This window comes from Ascidia mentula, chromosome 8, assembly GCF_947561715.1.
Source record: "Ascidia mentula chromosome 8, kaAscMent1.1, whole genome shotgun sequence".
NCBI lineage: Eukaryota > Metazoa > Chordata > Ascidiacea > Phlebobranchia > Ascidiidae > Ascidia > Ascidia mentula.
Window position 1 is genome coordinate 15,632,215 of NC_138573.1, and position 20,229 is coordinate 15,652,443.

The 20,229-nt window shown below is 39.4% G+C and overlaps 2 protein-coding genes across 2 annotated transcripts in view; one reads left to right on the forward strand and one right to left on the reverse strand.

Moving 5' to 3' along the window:
• LOC145912522 (staphylococcal nuclease domain-containing protein 1-like) overlaps positions 1–11,831 on the forward strand; it is a 28,097-nt gene extending 16,266 nt beyond the window's left edge. The window contains exons 16-22 of the mRNA XM_083000017.1: positions 8,040–8,228; positions 8,887–9,051; positions 9,401–9,571; positions 9,928–10,041; positions 10,113–10,232; positions 10,443–10,574; positions 11,066–11,831. Coding sequence (XP_082856143.1) covers positions 8,040–8,228; positions 8,887–9,051; positions 9,401–9,571; positions 9,928–10,041; positions 10,113–10,232; positions 10,443–10,574; positions 11,066–11,134 — 960 coding nt within the window. The 3' untranslated portion in view covers positions 11,135–11,831. The remainder of the gene's footprint in view (positions 1–8,039; positions 8,229–8,886; positions 9,052–9,400; positions 9,572–9,927; positions 10,042–10,112; positions 10,233–10,442; positions 10,575–11,065) is intronic.
• A 683-nt stretch (positions 11,832–12,514) lies between these two features.
• Positions 12,515–19,866, reverse strand: LOC145912080 (uncharacterized). The gene is made up of 9 exons (XM_082999500.1): positions 19,745–19,866; positions 19,473–19,645; positions 18,558–19,399; positions 18,377–18,478; positions 17,727–18,322; positions 15,937–16,109; positions 15,016–15,866; positions 14,854–14,949; positions 12,515–14,788 (listed from the first exon to the last, which is right to left on the reverse strand). Exons 1-9 carry the CDS (start codon positions 19,760–19,762, stop codon positions 14,196–14,198), a joined length of 3,444 nt encoding a protein of 1,147 aa, XP_082855626.1. The 5' UTR covers positions 19,763–19,866; the 3' UTR covers positions 12,515–14,195.
• Between the last annotated feature and the right edge of the window lie 363 nt (positions 19,867–20,229).

Below are 20,229 nucleotides of genomic sequence, written 5' to 3' on the forward strand. Positions count from 1 at the left end.
CGACTTAAGTTTTTTTGCCAATTGTTCTTTGTGATTTAAGACACAGCAGGGTAGGGTGTATTTGAGTGAGACGTTTACTGAAGATAACATTTGGTGATATAAATATATGTTTTTTAAATGAAATACTGTCCGCCACACTGAACATTTTTTGACGACACAAGGTATTGTATTCAATTTTTAATTGTTGTCAACGTAAACCCCGGTACAAAACCTCCTTGCAATTCTCCACGATCTTTTCGGTTGGTTTTTCGGAAGCAAAACGTGTTCCCAAAGCTATTTTTCTTGGCCTATTCAACATCAGCCTCTGTGGATTTATTTTTATGCAAAGCTCCACATTATAAATCCTAAACAAAAAGTCTCTATAAAAAATATGCTTCGATAACGTCGCGCTTTTCGCTTTTTGCTTACGGTTTCACTGCATCATATGGCGCCTTTTGCGGATAATTATAATGAATGTCTTTTTTTAACGTAAACTGTTTTGAGTTTTGTCTTATTTTGTCACAAAATGGGAATAATTTTTATTTTGTCATTAGATTTTAGTTGTACAGTTGTTACTGTTAAATACAATCACCTAATTATTTAACGAAATATCGGCCCACGTTTATCGTAAATGAACGAATCAAAAAGCCACACCAAAATGAAGACCAACAACCACCCTGTGTGCCTTCTCTCGCCTCGACTCGAAAAGCTCAAGCGAGCGCGTAATATCCCGCAATCGGTGCCACGTGAGTTAAGTGCCGTGGAAGTCGGTTGTTGGGGAGGCGAGTTATCAATTATTTATGCCGATCAATACGCCACAATAAACACACAACCTCAGGCCGCCATTTGTGTGACTGATGGCCACGGTTGGTCCTACGTACACGATTGTGGATTAAGACCGATACGAATCCTTGCCCCGCGCGGAATCACTGGCGATTGGGTTTTTAAGTCACTGGGATGTTACAGTGGATTAACGACGCAGGTTTAAAGATCAAGTGCACCTTGAGAACTCGGGCTTTCGGAGTAGCTTTTGTCCAATGTCATTAATTTGAAACCACAATGAAAAAAATTACAGGTAGAAAAAGGACAAAAATTGTACTTATTTCTAGGCTCAAAATTGTACTTATTTCTAGACTCAAAATTGTACTTATTTCTAGACTCAAAATTTTGCTTATTTCTAGACTCAAAATTTTGCTTATTTCTAGACCCAATATTGTACTTATTTCTAGACTCAAAATTGTACTTATTTCTAGACTCAAAATTTTACTTATTTCTAGACTCAAAATTTTACTTATTTCTAGACCCAATATTGTACTTATTTCTAGACTCAAAATTGTACTTATTTCTAGACTCAAAATTTGTACTTATTTCTAGACTCAAAATTTTACTTTCCAAAATTCCCCGAACTTAACTTTTGCGAGAAAACTGTTGTAAATACGTCATCGCATGATGTCACCGGATTTTTCGTCACAGCCAAAATCCATCCCTCCTCCGATGGACAATTAACGGCGGAGATTATGTCTAGCCGGGGAATCTGTCTTAGTAAATAATTCAGCTTCCGCGGGTCGACCTTAAAAGCGTGCAATGATCAGAGTCATAAAACACTTCCCCCATCGACCGTCCTTCGCTTAATGAACCGAACGGAGCGAATATCTCTGCGTTATAATTAATGGGCAACTTTATAAATTCCGTAATTGTGCGCAAGAGACTTCTGAGCCACATTTTTACCCGTCGTTTGGCACGGGGTAGAATCCCAGATTTTTTACGTCTGAATAATTGTATGTTTTTGAGATGGTTATCAACAAATGATCAATCTTAGCGGAACATCAAAAGCACACTTCAAGCCAATTTTTGGCTAATTTTATTTTTACTACAGCCTCATACAATACCGCTGCTTAGTAACCATTTTTAATCAATGCTAAAAACTGTTTTGCTTTATATTACAGTCTAAAAATTGCTCTATATAGGAAAATATGTTAACTTGACAAAAATTAGGCAAATTTTCTTAAGACCCAAAAGTTTTATTGCCTGTTGCAACCTTCCACCATCTTAAGCCTCGCGAGTTAAACAAACTTTCTTCAAACACTATCGAGCTGTGGTTCTCAAACTTTTCTTTTAATGTCTTTAGTTTCAGAAACCAGTTTAAAACTTTAAGTTTGTAAGGGGTCGCATAACAACAACCCCATTTCTTTAGAAAATCGTCCAAATAGGAAACAAAAACAAACAAGAACGCAACAAAATGACACAATTTAATAAACGTAAAAACGCCATGTAGAAACGTCAATCCTTTTTCCAACAGTGTAATGAGAGCCACTGCTACGAAGGCAATCGTTCACTTTACTTAAAAAAGTAATAACACCCCACTATCAAGTCACAGAAACAGGTCAACGCACGCTGCCTAAGTTGAAAGATGAACGTAACAATGGTCAATTCCACGCAAGCCTTTGAAATTTTGCATTGTCAAGCTAGCTGTACAGACAGCCAACCTCCACACGTTTGATAGACTGCCATAGCTTTGCGCCTTGCCTGTCACTCAAAACTTCACTTCTGTATTGCAGGGAGAAGAGTATTGATCGCTTCTTACATACCCAGCGTATCTCGTTTTGAACAAGCTCTACCGGGTTTGTTGACCAATATTGTTTATTTGATGCAGTTTGCCTCCACAATGTCAGTTGCCATTTAGGCATTTCAGGCACTGCATCACCGACAAGTATCTCAAGTAAAAAACACATGTTGCGTTAAATTTTTACTTTACTGTCACTTCCTTGTTTCTTTAACTCGTCTTGACAACTTTCAAATTTCATCAGTTTCAATCCGACCACCGTAAACCTTACACTCAAAACAACTGTGTTTTGGTCATTGACATTGCGGGCAAGTTAACCCCCAAGCTGTGCCTCCTGCATATTTACTGGATATTACAGAGGAGGCCTGACTTCCAATGGTTAAACACTGCCAGAAAAACGATTTGCAAGGGTTTTGTTATTTTGCGGAAGTTCAAAAATATATCAGAAAACTTGGTGTTGTCAATACGACTTATCATATGTCATTTGTGGAAAAGCTTTTCCAAGGAGCATTTGAATCGATATGCGTGTGTCAACAGCAGCCAGCTCGTCTTATTATTCCCTGTCTACCTGACCTATTCTCAAATGGAGAAAAACCTTTTAGTCAAAGTTTCGACAAAATTTCATAATAAAACTTGAAATATTTATCATTGAAATAGGGGAAAAAAGTTTGTTGTCTGCCTTAATGTGACTCGAAGGCAAACGAGAGGGGCGAGGTTCACAAAAAAAGGTCTAGTATTTCTTTTTGTTCACACACCTTCCTTTCATCCCAAACATACCTTTGACCACACTCTGCTCCTAGGCTCATTGACAACATGTAGAATTTCCACCCGTACTAGGGCTTAGTTTCTTACTGCCCTCAACATCCATTCTTTCTTTACTCTTAAAAATACCCTTTGCCATATTTACCGCTTGAGACTTATTCATAACGTATTTAAGAGTTAAGAAAACTTTCAACCAAACAAATCGGTGATTTGGGCCTCTGCACGCGGCGCCTCTCGAAAACACTTTGCTGCCAAAACGCCGCTGCCGCATATCTCCTTCAATTAATCAATGCCCGAACGTGAACCTGATCTAGCAAGAAAGTCGTAGCGTGTCTGCCAGTCGCCCGGCCCTGCGTCACAGTATATCTTTTCCTTGTAAGAAGCCTTTCGGCGCGTGATTTCCTGCGGGACTTTGCTTCCAGACCGTGCGCGGAAAATCGTTAACCTCTCCTCTGGAAGACCTTGCCTACCCGCGCCGTGGATTAACGTTTGTTTTGTTTAATTGCGGCGCAACCCGGGCCCCTCGCGGACGACAAACCCCCCGAAATTACTCTATCATGTTTGTCGATTGGTCCACGCGTGCGATGGGAAAACGATGACTGAAATGGATGGGGCGACTCGTCGATATGCCAACGCTTTATCAGCTGAACGACAAAAGAACGAACATTTCCAATTCCCTAAACTGGATTAGCAACGAGGCCACTTGTGGGATAACATTTAATGGCTGCAAAGGCGACATTTGTCTCGATATACAAATCCCTTATCGCCGACAAGGTTACACTTCCCACGCGAGTTTTTGCCTAAAATGGAAATGATTTTCTTGTCAACAAGAACCCGAACTTTAAGAATATTTAAAAGGAACTTATATCTTGTATACGCAAATAAAAGTTTGTTTTCTTGAAATCGGCTGTTGTCTCTATGACTAACGGAGAGTCCATAAATACTTGAAACAGACGACTCAGGATTATTTCTGGCATTTTCTTGTGTAAGCAACATACACAATAATGTTTTTATATTAAGCTCCAGACAGGGCCACTGTTACTAGGTTTATTTCCGACTGGTTGCACCCGATTTGGTACCGAATAATTGACAGCGACTGTGTAGTCACCACAAAGTGCTTACTTGGCTAGTTAGAGGTCAAGATCATTCCAAAGCTGCACTGATGAGACCTGTTAGGTCGAACTATAGTCTACAGCTCACTATAAAATAGCATGCAATATCTGCTCATCAAACTAGCTAACACCCCACTCATTTTTACTGATGTTCCGCAGAAAAAAATAACCAAAATGATAATGTTTTGGCCTTTTTATATTGCTTGTCTCGGTGGTGTTATGGGAATTCTTTGTAGTTTGCCAATTTACGCCGCGCAAATAACACTCAAAAGAACGCGTTATCTTTTGATTACAGTATAATTGCACAAACCTTCTTATCTATTGCGTTTAGGCATCCATAGCTGATGCTACACAAGCTTTAGCGATGTTATCAGAACCCACGTTATCTTGCATGTTCATCAAGCTCCTATACCGCATCATACAATTGCCTGCTGACTAATGGAAGCCACTTATGTGGTGACAAACAAATTGCCTTTTCCATCTGTGGGTGTGTGAGTTCAATTTTGGAAAGAGTTCGTTCGGAGAAGTGTTGTTGGGATTGTTCGGGTGCGATATTGGGCGCGGTTAAACATATATGCACTATTGGTTGAGCTTGCTTGGCTATAGTGTTTCCACCTTGTTTTCTCCGTTTTGGTTGCACCTAGTTTGGTGCCCAACGGATGACGGTGATTGCATAGTCACCACAAAGTGGAAGTCTTTGCTTGGCCGTTTGGTCAGCAAAGTCGTCTTATAGTCACACCAGCTGCACTGATGAGACCTTTTAGGTCGAAACAGTTGCCATCTATATGCAGCTTATACACAATTGCTTATATATGCACATGTTGCTTTAGTTCTAGTGATTCCCAAACTTTCGCGTTGATCGATAATTTAGTATGGTGATTTCGTACCACTTTTATTCGAAAAAGGATAAACCAAGCGAAATTGAAAGAAAGGCCAGGGTTGAAAGAAACTTATATATCAAAAATATGAACAAGACAGTTTTATTATTTAATATTCCCGATGTACTATTGTTGAACTTGTTGCGTCACCAACGTGTGAAACGCGAACAAGTGAATATGAAACAATAATTCACAGTACGTAATCTGTATCACAAATTCTACCTAACCTTTAAAGACCACAAACACCCACTCATTGTTGAGTATTTCTATGGCGATCGCAAGTTAAAAGTTTTTTTTTAGAAAGGGGGAAACTATTCATGATAATCAAACGTTACACATGTCGGTGAACTTGCTTCACAATCTCTTAACTTCCAAAATGCTTCTACTCCTTACTATTTTAAATGTAGCTTCTCTTACGCAACATCTTGTCAAAACAATTCGCATTAACAGCGTTTGCAATTAAACTGACGCTGAAGAGTCCATTTAACTTTTCAATCAAACGTGCTTAAAAGCTTCCTCTAAATGGCTGTCGGCGTTTTACCGAAACAGCAAAGCAAAAAATTATCTTTCTCAGTAGGGATTTTGAGAATTTCAATTACCCGGCAGTTTCACCCTAGTAGTGGAATGCGTTATCTCAGTGTTTAAGTCAAGCTGCGGGCAGCGAATTCGCTTTCTGATTGTACAGAAAATGTATGGTTAAAAAGAGATCACTGCGTGTAATTCGATTTACTGTGAACAAAATAATATAGGCGTGTGTCTGGTATTAAATAGACTTTCCTTGAAGAGTTTGGTGTAAATCCGAAATTAATTGATACACAGTGAATATTTAATGAGACTGCATAGTCTTCTTATGGCTCTATGTATTTGCTCTTCAATAATTAAACAAGGCCCCCAAGAGCTTTGTTTCCTTTTGCAATTCTGAAACGGATGCATTTCAATACAATCCCGTATTTTTTCTTGGCTCAAGTTGTTTATGCCCAAAAATATTTTCGCCATTTTGCCTGAAGTCTATAACTGCCGAAATATTGTAATCTTTTCACACAAATCCGAGCTTCTAAAACTTACTGGAACGACGCTTATCTTGTCATGTAACTCGACGCTCTGCATTCCCCAGCGTTCATGCCGAAACTTTGTGTTCGAATATCGACCAAAGCGGCGTTTAAATAAATCTAATTCGGCGCCAATTGAATTGGCATTGAGCGCGCGCACGCCCAACTCTAGAATGGAAATTAATTGCGCCCGAAGCGCCCGAAAACTTTATTAAATCCCTCTTTGCTGTCCCCACAATAAAAAAAAACTAGGGATAAAAATCAGGCCGCCGTGTAAATTGGGCGCCCCGACTCCTCTACTCATCCAGACAACCTCTCAAGCCTTTGTTTGGCGGGAATCAATTGCTCGGAACGGAGAAATTACATGGCGTAATCCCTAATCTTAGAAGATATATTGTGATGATCGCGTTAAGTTCGTTGTTTTGCGCAAGAAAATCTGTCGTTTTTGGATGTTGAGTTGAGATGGGTTTGGAACGAGAAAATTTCCCTTTGCCAAGTTCGCGTCGAATTTATGCTGTAGAGTTACTGTAACGCCCGGAAATTTTGCCATAAGTTTCAAAATGCTGCAATTTTTTATTAGTAATGTGTATTTTTATGTAATTACTCATAAAAACAAGATGTTGTACGAAAAAAGGTTAAATTCGTGACAAGTTTTGTTTTGTGCTGGGGGATCCCAAAAAGGAGTAATTTTTTAAAAAAATGTATTTTTTTGTTTAATTTTTTGAAATTCAACAAGATTTTTTACACAAAAAATGCCGTGAATGCGATCAAACAAATGTCGTCTTCGGTCAGACGAACCGATAAGATAATCCTCGTCTTATCAATCGATCCTCCACTTTGATTACAATCAACGAAGCCACGGATGAATTGTAATGTCTACAAGCACGCGCTTTTAAAGCAACATCAATAGAATTAAAGTTGATTTTTTTAAATAATCCACGGTCGCCCTTTCCCTGATACAAATCCAACCACTCGGTGGCGTGTTTTTTTTCTGTGTCAGTGTTATTTATGCAGGCATTCTTTTATCAAAACCCGATTTTTCAATGTCACTAAAGGTTATTATCTTTGCTCTTTCCCAGAGAGACGCTTCGGTTTTTATGCTTACCGACTTAGTGAATGTTTGTGTTGCAAGTTCCATGTACATTACTAAGCATAACAGTCACTAAAAGCCGATTACCATCCCTTTCCGTGCTGCTTTAATGAATGTGTTGACAAATCACCCCCAAACGCAAATGCTAAGTCAGATTAAACAATCACCGCTTATTACGTCACCATTGACACGTCATTCCAAAAAAAACTCACCGCCGCCTGGATTCTGTTGCCTTCATTGTGACGCAACAATGAATAATTTATTTCGGAGGAAATTGTTTGAAACTCGGCAGTCGCAATTGTTCTGTGGCGAAAACGCCCCTTGTGGTGATTTTTTTTATTCACGCAAAAATATTTAAATTTTCACAATCGTTGCGCACGTTAATGTTTTACGTCTGGCTTTTCATGCAACTTTGACAAAAGAAAACTTTGATTTTACTTTTAATGAGGAATTGTTTTAACAAATGGAGTGTAGGCTGCGTTACCTTTTATCTTCCCAACACTCTTGATAAAATCGTAGTGAAGCTGTGAATGAAGTTGCTTGTCAGTTTTCAACACAGCCTTAACCATTTCTATACGACACTTACCAGCGCCACCTTGTGTACAGGTGATGGTTGAAGTGGAAACCATTGATCGGGCCGGAAACTTCATCGGGTGGCTGTTCGTGGACGGTGTGAACATGTCACAAGCCCTGCTTGAAAACGGTCTCTCCCGTCTTCACTTCACAGCCGAGAGAAGCAGCTACTACAAGAGTTTGCTCGTGGCTGAACAAACCGCCAAGGAAAAGAAACTAAACGTGAGTTACTTTTTCCAAGCTTTGCACCGGTCCGCTATACTTTATCGTTGGATATAATAAACTCTGTGTATGAGATATAGACCTGAAAGGTGTAAACCTTTTGGTGATTTGGGCTGTTGTTACTGACCAGCTTATATCCTGATTGCTGAATTCGATTTAGAATAATATAAGATTTTGCGATAACATAAAACTGTTTCAAAAAAAACGTAAAACGAACCAAAGTGCTACCTGTCGTTAAGTCAATTTCCAAAACATAGTCAACCATACATTGCCACAAATATGACACCAAGCATTTCATATAAATAAAGCATCTGTCCATATGTTTTCCCCAACAAGGCGATAGGTAGCCCCTAGCCATTACTTGTCACCGTTTGGTTGCTTTAAATTCATCAAAGTACCGACGACGAGTGACGTCAAATATTGTAGCCAGTTTCCCAACCTCCAACTTATGGCTCGCAACACAAAGTTAGGTTACTTGCTGTAAATAACGGTGTTTGGTATTTTTTTTGTTGTTGTTTCTCACGACAAAGTCACTGCATAAATTTTATGCTTGGGTCGCGAGCATTATTAAAAATTAGGGACGCCTTCAAAAAAGTTTAGGAGCAAATATTGTATCCAGTTTCATTTTCGTGCTTTTAACCCCAAACAAACCTTACAGATGTGGGAGAATTATGAGGAGCCGAAGGTTGAGGAGAAGGTTGAAGAACCAACCGAGAGAAAACAGACTTTCAAGAACGTTTACGTCACTGAGGTAACCCCGCAACTGCATCTCTACTGCCAGCATGTGGACAAAGGAGCACAACTCGATCTGTTGACCGAGCAGGTAAAAATTGGAAAATTTTCTGAATCTCATAAAAGTGTTGATTTACGGTTGCAAAAGAGACTTATTTTCGTCATCGTTGTCAACGACAGTTTGGAAATATTTTAAGCACTAAGGGGGACTCTTGACGTTATTCATGTGTTAGAAACATTAATACTTTTTCTGCTAAAAGTTTAGCATTTCTTTTTTTAGCATGGCAGAAACACTAAATATGCACATAAATACTCTTGCACTTACAATGACAATAATTTACCGACAAAATCTTGTTTAAATGGTTTTACCGACAAAAAATTGCTTTTACCGTAAAATCTTCCTTGAACTTGCGTTAATACATGTCATTGTTACGTCATAGATGCGCAGTTTCCTCATAAGCGACCCACCACTTCCGGGAGCTTACAAACCGCGACGAGGCGACTTTTGTGTGGCCAAGTTCGGTGAAGATGGCCAGTGGTACCGAGCCAGGATCGAGAAAGTTGAACAACAAAATGACAAAGTTCACGTTCATTACATCGACTTTGGGAATGTAAGTTTGAGTCGCTTTTCAATCGGACGCTGATGTTGATGTTAGCAAATACGACAATTAAATGCTACAACCGGTTTTAGATGCCATTACTGCGTCATTTTGTAAAAGCTGTTTCGAAAGTTGATTCTATCACAAAATTTAAACGGTTCCAAACCTACACATTATTTTCATTAAGTCTTGTCGCAACAAACGAATGGGAAAAAAACGAAAAAAAAAAATTTGTAAAGAACGTTTAGGTTTATTTGGGGGCGTTTCTAAAGTTTGGGGGATTCCTTGTCAACTCAAATAACCTTGCTGGATTTTGCGGATGAAAAAACTTTTGTAACACTGCAATCTTTTTTATGTATTTTTTACAGAAAGAAGTGGTGCCGTTCAGTCAAGTGAGTTCACTCCCTGCAGAGTACAACACCCACACTTTACTCCCTCAGGCGCACGAGTATTCACTCGCTTTGGTGAAGGTGCCGGACGACGTAAGTGTTTGATCGCAATTGCCCAGCTGTCTTTTCTCTAACTGGGTTTAACTAACGTCGCATCTTCACAGCCAGAATCTGCCTCCGACGCTTTCCGAGCTCTCTGCTCACTTGTGGGGGATTCCCAGTTCAAGCTCAACGTGGAATACAAGGATGGAGGAAGTGATTACGTCACTCTTACTTCCGCCGCGGTAGGGCTTTTTTTCGAAACGCTTTTTTGGGATTTTCGCCCCAGTGAATCCTAAACATGTTGACCCGGCTGAGAACATTAAACTTTTTCTGTCGCAAAAAAACATAAGCTAGATGTTCGATGTGATTCTTGCAACTTTGACGTTGTATTCTATTTTATAACTAGTGATATTATTGACGTAAAAAGAATGACATTTTATTGTTGTGTGTAGGACGATGACGTTGAAGTTGGACGCTCGCTGGTGAAGGACGGTTTCTGTACTGTTGCCAAACGTAGTGAGAAATGGTTGAAGCCGCTCATGGCGGAATATTTTAAGGAGCAAGACAAAGCAAAGAAGGAACACGTAAGTACATGTAGCGACAAAGTAACCTAGAATATCTATGGATTTTGGGCAGTTTTAAGGATTAAAAACATTATTTTTTATTTTAAAAATCTGTTCTTCTGGCACAAAAAAGGTAACTTTTATTCACATGGTATATGGTACCATTACCCTGAGGAAGCCTATCTGGATAACAGGCGAAACGTCGGTGAATACAAGTTACGTTTTAATGTGGCAGAAGAACAGACTATTAAATTACAATGTGTCTGATAGCAACAGAAACACTATTTTTTATGAAAAATAAAGTAAAAATAACATTTTTTATATGTAGTGCTCTCCGATAAGTTTAACGAAAATTTAATATAGTGCTCAGAAAAGGCCTTACAGAACAATAGACGTAACAATGGATGTAATAAATTTTTCGTGAAGCCAATAGTATGAGGAGCATCACTGAAAATTTATAAAATGCCCGATAGTTCCCATATCCTTAAACACATTTTTATTCGATTTTTCAGTTGAATTTGTGGAGATACGGAGACATTACCGAGGACGAGGCTTCTGAGTTTGGCTACAAGAAGAATTAGCTCCCTACGCAGACCTAATATAAAGTGGATGTTTCAATTGAATGCGTTGTAACAGAACTAAATACCAAACAAATATGTATTAAAGCCCGGTAATGTTTTTCGCGCGGGATCAATGGTATATGGCATATGGTTTGGTGTGTTTGTGTCCATTTGTGTCCATTTGTGTGCGTTTGTTTTCGCGTTGCAGTGAAAGTGTGAAGTTTAATTAGTTTGCCATTTAAAATTCTACGTTTCTTTGTAATTGAGCAGGCCTGCCGATAAGCACGGACGGTAAGGCATTATCGTGGTTTGTTATAACGTCACAGTAACGAAAACCATATACATTCGTATGTAGTCATCCATGGAAAATATAATTATACAACAAAACGTAAATATTAGATATTTCCCAGATTGGGTTGAATAGTAAATTTTTACTTTTAATTGAAAGGTTCAGCATCGAGTCTGAGCTAGGTATATCTTGTTTGTGATAACTTGAACATTCCGTTATTTTCTTGAACTGCCTCGCAGACTCCCATGATCAATACACTCGCAGTTTAAATATCGTCACTTAGTTCAAACCCTCGATGCCTTTTCACGCTTCTCGTGTTTCTTGAGTAAATGTTTTCACAATCAGTTATTTTTCGTATCGATCTGTTCGGCATCTCTCCCTCGAAAACAAACGGTGTGCAATTTTTTCTTGCGTGATTAAAATTTTAGGACGGGTGAATTTGTGTGTTTTTCAATTGTTCAAACATGAGTCTGTAACCGGAATTAACGAATCCCCAACTTGGTTAACGCCTAGGCTAGTTGGCATTGACGGCCTATCGCAGAGACCTGGAGTCGCACGACCAAGGTGGCTACTATTGTATTAAAATAGAAAGACGCTAATACGTATAAAACGATAAAAGCGCGAATAAACAACGTTTGTTCTAAAGCAGTGGTTCCCCCTGGGGGCGTTTGCAATTGTACGGGGGGCGCTGGAGACCAAATGGGCAATTGGGAGGCGCTAGGAAATAAATGACCGATTGGTGACAGGGCAAATTTTCTCTTATAGCGTAAGTCAGTGTCGCATTAATTGACGAGCAACAAATAAAATCGTTATGTTTTTTGTCTGTTCTGTTGTTAAATGACTAAGGTGTTTTGGGGGGGCGGTGCTGAAAAAAAGTTTGAGAAACACTGTTCTAAAGCTTACACAAACACAATAATACACTCCAACTAGCGTCCGACAACAAATATATCTCACGATAAACACACAACCATTGGTTACAACTCGCCACCACCAGAGAACTACTCGGTTTGTCGTTCATTATTTCCGCCGCCAGCACTTTAACCAATCATTACAACCCACGTTTGCCACGCAAGTGTAAGGTTTGGACCTCACCAGCAAACCGTTGTATCCGAATAAACAGTTTATTATCGGGCTATGGGAATAAATCCCAAGCCGGCGAATAGCTTGTAGAGTCTCAGTAATAATAGCAGTGTAACAGTAATACGATAGAACAAGTAGAATCGAATGGAATCAAATAGAATGAATTTACCGGTCTAAACTGGGCTCTTCAACGCTCTCCATTATGAGAGCTGGTTGGTCAATAATGTCACGTGATATCATGAGGTGCTTGAAGTAAAAAATACAAGAACATAGGTGTGATGTGACCTAAGCATAGGAGAACATTTTATGTGGTAAACAGGATGTTGAATGAATCACTTTACTCGAGAATATTCGATGGCTAAATCATTTGTGTCACATTATGGGATTATGCAGTACATGTGCAAAGCTGGGCGCAAAACATTACGCAATTCAAGCACTGCTTTCTGTGACGTAGGTTACACAAGCATTACTGATCGAGCGTATATACAAATAAGCGAAAAGGCGAAATAATAACATATACATGCTAATGGTGAGTGCGAAATAAACAAAGAAAAACATGTTAGCGAAGATGAAGTGGAAATGCAAAATGAAATAAAGCGTGTGAAAAACAAAACTAACAAGGACGTTTACAAATCTACGAGCAAAGAATACATGAGATCAGACATATTGGGCTTGTCCTTTCGGTAAGCCACAATTTATCCTTAAAAAAAGGCCATGTTTGTCGTATACGTAGTCGTCAAGTTTACATTGCAGTGAATAGAAAGTCAAACGACACTGTTATTGGAATTCCGGGGCGTTTTTGTGGCGCAATAATGTAATTGAACTTAAAAGGAGTAAAACTCTGCTAATGGTGAAATATTTTATTGCTAAATGATTTTATGCAACAGTTTGCCATGTAAAATGCCACATTAATTTTTTTCCTAATGCAGGAACGCGACCCCGTGCTCTGTTCCTCGCACTTGTACTTGACATCCAGTTACAAGTGACAGCAAAACTTACAAGAACAACAACAACGTAAAAACTGTTGGGGTCCAGGCGGCAAAATCCAATTTACCCTTTTAAGTAAACTATACCATGCTTTTTGTTACTAAACAACTCAGCTGTAAGCATAACTGACACAGTAAATTGACGTCAAACTATACAAATACAGCACGTTACACTACCAGAAAGGACCAATAGTAAAATACATACAAGGCCCGGAAGGCCGGAGTACATGTTCAAGCACTCACTATTACGTCACAGCCGCTAGACGTCACAAAGCAAGTGGCGGGATCTCACACAAACAACTTAAAAAAGCCTAGCTGTAACAGCTTTGAATAAGTCGCGTATCAGAAATTGGAAAGCAATGATGTAACAATAATTGACAAAATAAAAATGCACGTGTTTTTTAAAGCAAATGGTTTTTCCGCGCAATCTATCAATCCATTTCTAAATTCGTGCAAAATGTTGAAAACGATTGTGCGTTAAACCATAGAATATTAAACCATAAAATACTAAACCATTATTCTATGGTGTATAAGCTGCAGACAGATGGCCACTGTTTCGACCATTATTCTATGGTTCAACATTCCAAAATGTCGTTGCACACCATTGGTCTAATTGCTTTATCTTTCCTTTCAAGATACTTTGTTTTCAAATTAGTTTTTTGACGTAACAAACATTGCCACCAAATCAGGGCAATTGTAAATTTCATTTGGAATCTTTTATGTAACTTCACACATTTTGGCATTGTTCCCTTAGATTATACAGTTCTTCCTCATAACCATCGTGATCACCAACAATAGCAAGAATTTGTCTCAATGTTACTATTTTGCCTGGAATATCAGAAATAAAGCCTTGGCATTTTCTAATAGATTCCAGACAATCTAATTCCCGAATGCATGCTTCCTGTTCATCCACATTGTCCAAATTTCGTATCTTGTTCATCATCTTTTGCATAAAAGGTATCACGTGCTTTTGTACGACTCTTTCTCTTCTTTGCTGTGTCAAGCTGTCAAGTTGCGTTTCGTTAATTAGTTTTTCAGCAACGTTTTTTAGTTCCTCAACGCACCCTGTTATTCCCAATGCAGCTTTATCCCAAACATATCCTCTTGCAAACTGCTCGAACGCCATTTCGTAAAACATCATAGCTTCCCAATACTTTTGTGCTTTAAAATATTCGTCAGCCTTGCTTCTTAAAACATCCTCTTTTGGACTTTGGAGTGAAACCATATATTCCATTTCCACATGTTCGGCAGCCTTATAGTTACCGATTTCCATGAGTCTAAAATACTTGGATATCAGTTCGTGTTTTGCAGCTTTTTTATCTGCAACAAATACAATAAAATAAAAGAACGTCAAACCGAAGATTAAAGCCACTTATATGAGTTACCCGCTTGCGAAATTGACAGTTCCATTTGCATTTCACTTTCTGCGTTAGCGCCAGAGGACGATTGGACTCGTGTGACGTCGTGCCCGGATTCGCTTTCTGTAATTTTTAAAGTTAGCATGATGGATTTCCTTCAACAATTGTGTGGTGTAGGTTTGCTTTTACCTTTGAACTTTCTGTCCCTCGTAGAAAATTGATGAAGTGGAACACGTGGATTGAAGTTGTCCAGTGGAGGATTGTTAATCTGCTTCACTCGTTTTGCTTCCTCTAATTGATGTGTAATTTCTTCAGAATTTTGCTGATGAAAAAGATTCTTCAATCTCGTGTAAACTTCCGACATCGTGGGTCTCGAAGCAGGATCTTCATCCCAACATTTTTTCATGATTGACTCGAGCTCTTCCACTATTACTTTGTCATTGTCGCTTAGAGTTTGCTTCAGCTCATCCAATGTACTACAATCTGGCCTTAGTCCTCCAATTATCGCGTCCGGTGACGTATTTAGGGGAAAGGGTAGTTTACGGAAGATAACCGCATACGTCATGATACCAAAAGCGTACACGTCAAGTTTTTGGTTTGATTTCATATCAAGCCGTTGCAGTTTTTCCGGTGCACTGTACATAGGCGTGTATTGTGGTCTTTTCTTTTTGGTTTTTGCTGAAGAATCCACAGTGGTCGATCCAGTTAAAGTTGCCAGTTCAGAAGCTCCAAAATCACAAAGTTTGCACATGAAATTAATATCGAGCAGCACATTTTCGAGTTTGATGTCATTGTGAACCAATCGTTTATCACCAGGTAAACTGTGACACTCGGCCAAAGCCCTTGAGGTCATTGTAAGAAGCCACAGACGGAGTGGAACTCCCAGTGGAATTAAATCATCCAAAATGAGTTGTTTTAGATTTCCACCTTGGCAGAATTCCATCACAATTCCAAATGCAAAATCCCATTCCACCCATCCAATTACACGCACTATGTTCGGATTGTTTATTTTCTGCAAATAACCCATTTCTTCTTTCAATCTACGACAAATACAAAATATATTGGGTATGATGGAAAATCTACCACTGTTAAATGTAAACAAATAATTACATTCTTTTAATCAGCGTTTTGTCTTGAAGTCCTCCAGTAACGTTGGTGATTTTAATGGCCACGAATTCCTTTGTTGTTCTGTGAAAACCGATCACAACATCACATGAACCACCAGATCCTGCTTCATATTTATCTGGGTCACATATGATGTCACGGGATGAGATTTCATCAAACTGCAAGTACATCAAGAACAAAAATCTTTGCAAGCCATTACAGCACACAGAATAAAATAACGAATAAATTTACATTTCCCATTGGTTCCATGTTATATGTCCTAGAGAACGTTCACAAAACATCAACAAAACGATTGAATAAAACAACTAACTATCTTAAGCAGGACCCTTGAAGCTAAGATAGAATATCTTTCAATGTGACTGGTACTGTTTGAAAGAGGGTTGCAAATACTGACTTTGTAGCCAATACTGCTCTCCCACACTCCTTGCAACAGCTCGCCACTTTATTCTTTATTCATCCGCGAGACACACACCGACATGCATCACTAGACACACGGACACACATGACTACACACGCATAATGACGCACAAAATCGCTACAGCAGCTTGTTTTGTTGATACGCCTGGTTGCGTATTTACATTTTCGCTAAACTCACAATATGTGTGTTTGAAGTATAGTCTACAAAGGTGTACCAGTCCTACACAACACATTTCTAGTTTTGTTTGCGACTGCTTCAAAATCTTGGTTGCCAGAATTCGATAAAAGCTTACATTCGAGTCAAAATGAATGTGAGTGCCAGGAGGCGACAACGACGACCCCCTTTGAATTTTCCCACGTGTTTCATTTTCGGACTTTTTAAAGCCAACCCCAATATATCCAGAAAAGCTACGAGGGGTCGAAGATTGAGACTTTAACTGCAGCTCTACTGCCGCATGCGGACAATTGGGCACAACTCAGATTGCTAACGGAGCGGGTAAACGTCAAGGATTCTGTAAACCTAAATTACGATGATATTCTGTTAAATTGTTCAGTGATTAAATATAAGGGAAACAATACTGACTAGTTGACAGAAGGGGCTAAAAACCATTTGCTTTTAATAGCATAGTTACGGAACGTCGGTAAATAAAAGTATACGTTTAATTGAGTAAGAAAAACAGATGAATTGAAATACAATATGCCTGGTAGCAACAGCAACACAATCCTAGGAATTTGTATGAAAAAATGTAGGACTATTAGTGTACTGATAAAAAAAAACATTACATTTAGCGAAAGCAAGATATATGTCGTCCTTTTTTCTTAACTGTCGCCCTTTTTCAAGCGCAGAGTCCTCACAAAATCGCGGGGCTCAGTTATCGGCCATATGTGCTAAGGGCGGCCCTGGTCCGGATAGCTATGAAATTTTGAGGGAACTTTGATTTGATATACTGCTATTTTTGTTGCCAGACATACTAATTAATCGGAATTGCTCTTCTGGCACTCAGTTTCTAAAGTGTTTATTTGAAACCAACCTTTCGTCTGCCATCCGGCGAGACTTCTATTCCTTTTTCCTTGTGTTTTTCTTGCGTTTTTCCTGCGTTTTTAGTGTTTTATGCGCGTGATGCTTCACTGTTGACATAACCCTGAAGAAGTCTCGCCGGATGGCAGACGAAACGTTGGTTTCAAATAAACACTTTAGAAACAAAGTGCCAGGAGAGCAATTCCGATTAATTTGATTTGATAGTTTGGCGGGTATTATCGCTTGCTGTCAAAATACTAACGTTTGTTGAACATTGTGTCGCCAGTGCTAAAACCAAAACAAATGGATGCAATCTGGATCTGTTGAAATTGAAAACTTATTGGTAGTTTCTCCACCAAAACGCTTCCTTCGGGCCGTTATGGGCATTTGCAATTTGCAAAGCCTGCTGTATTGTTTGTTTTTGTGCTGAAATGTCCCCCAGGAAGTTGTAGCATCGTTGAATCGATTCCAAACAGTTGATTTCACATTCACAAGCGATGTCGTCATCCACGTGGTCCAACTTCCGCATCTTTTCCCTCATCCTGTGCATGAATGGGATCACGTGATGTCGAACCACTGATCGTACCCTTCTTTGTTCCAAATTAATTTCCACCAATTCTTCATTCCATTGCAGGAGTTTTTCCGAAACGTCTTTCAATCTCCTCACGCAGGTGATCATGCCCTGCGCAGCTTCATCGAATAAAAAGCGCCTCGTAAACATCTCGAACGCCATTTCGTAAAACATCATGGCTTCCCAATACTTTTGTGTTTTAAAATATTCGTCGCCGGCGTTGAGCAAAGTGGAATCGTGTGGGGCTGATGGACCTTCGAATGAACGCAAATACTCGAGTTTCACATGTTGCGCAGCATCGAAGTTTGCTATCTCCATTAGTTTGCAATACCTCGATATAAGATGTTGTTCATTTGTTGCTGGGTCTAAAGTGAATAGCGTAAAAATATCTTTTAATGTTTCTAAATAACAAGGATCACCTGGTTGTGGTAGCAGCAATTCCACTTGTGCTGCGCTATCAGTGGTGGCGCTAGGGGGGGGGGGGGACGGATGTTGTGTGACGTCATCGACGGGGGCAGTTTCTGTAATTAGTAACGTGAAAATGATGGAAACTATATTGCTCGGTTATATGTTGCCAGTATTTTATTTTTCTTGAGCTACCTTTGAACTTTCTGTCCCTCGTAGAAAATTGATGAAGTGGCACACGGGGGTTGAAGTTGTACAGTGGAGGATTGTTAATCTGCTTCACTCGTTTTGCATCTTTCAACTGACGTAAAATTTCATCTGAGTTTTGCTGATGAAAAAGATTCTGCAACCTCGTGTTAACTTCCGACATCGTGGGTCTCGCGGAAGGATCTTCATCCCAACACTCTTTCATGATTGACTCGAGCTTTTCCACTATTACTTTGTCATTGTCGCTGAGAGTTTGCTTCAGCTCATCCAATGTACTACAGTCTGGCCTTACACCTCCAATTATAGCGTCCGGTGACGTATTTGGTAAATACGGGGGCGTGCGGAGTATAGTGGCGTACGTCATAATACCAAAAGCGTACACGTCAAGTTTTTCAGTTGGATAACTGATAAGACGTCGAAGTTTTTCTGGTGCCATATACGCAAGTGCGCAATCCTCTCTGTTTCTCGATGAGGAAACCTTAGCAATTGAACCACTTATAGTTGCCAGTTCAGCGCTTCCAAAATCGCACAGCTTACAAACTAAACTGTGAGTGAGCAGCACATTTTCGAGTTTGATATCATTGTGAGCCAATCGTTTACCACCAGGTAAAGTGTGACACTCGGCCAAAGCCCTTGAGATCATTGTGAGAAGCCACAGACGGAGTGGAACTCCCAGTGGAATTGAATGATCCATAATAAGTTGTCTTAGATTTCCACCTTGGCAGAATTCCATCACAATTCCAAATGCAAAGTCCCATTCCACCCATCCAATTACACGGACTATGTTTGCTTGGTCAATCATTTGCAAATAGCCCATTTCTTCTTTTAGTCTGCAGCAAATACAACCACCACATTTTTCAATCACGAAAATCAACTACAATCTAATTTAAAACAAATGCTTACATTCTTTTCATTAACGTTTTGTCCTGAAGACCTCCAGTGACATTGGTGACTTTAACGGCCACGAATTCCTTTGTTGTTCTGTGAAAACCGATCACAACATCACATGAACCACCAGATCCTGCTTCATATTTATCTGGGTCACAGATGATGTCACGGGGTGAGATCTCAACGACCTGCGATCATCAACCAAAAACTAATGTATGTTACGGATATTCCGTGCGGAAATTTTATGCAAGACTTTTTAACGCAAGAAACTTAATTCGCAAACTTACATTGTTTTCTAAATCCATTCTTCAGCAAAATGATATGAGTACTCTATGTTCTATGCTGCTTTAGACACTATCGTGTATTCAGACGAAACCGTGACACAAACTCCAGCCTACACACTTCAGCCCACACAATGCAGCCTAAAGCTATGCGCCGATACATCGAATAGTCAGGAAAGAAGAGAACTCTACTGGAGCCCTTTTGTTTTGGAAACTTGATAAATATTATTCAATCCTTTTTGAATAGCTCGCTGTTTTTATTTCAAACGTGGTCAAACAAAGAAATACATCATTTGTATCAGAGTTTGCTTTGTATTGTTGTGAAAACACCCGTGGCTTTATCTTTCAGTGCGACTTGGACCACTTCCCTGAAGTAACGCCTGGGCCAATGTACAATATCAATCAATACTAAACTTTTAAGATGGCCTGGATTTTGAACGGCCCCAAAGCATGTGCCCTGTTTGCCTTAGGGTTTATTCGACACTATATGC

Coding starts and splice junctions, on each gene's coding strand:
- LOC145912080 (XM_082999500.1), bottom strand. Junction 19,400..19,472: donor AAAACGTTAATGAAAAGAAT/GTAAGCATTTGT, acceptor TATTTGCTGCAG/ACTAAAAGAAGAAATGGGCT. Junction 18,323..18,376: donor ATTGCTGCTACCACAACCAG/GTGATCCTTGTT, acceptor TATTCACTTTAG/ACCCAGCAACAAATGAACAA.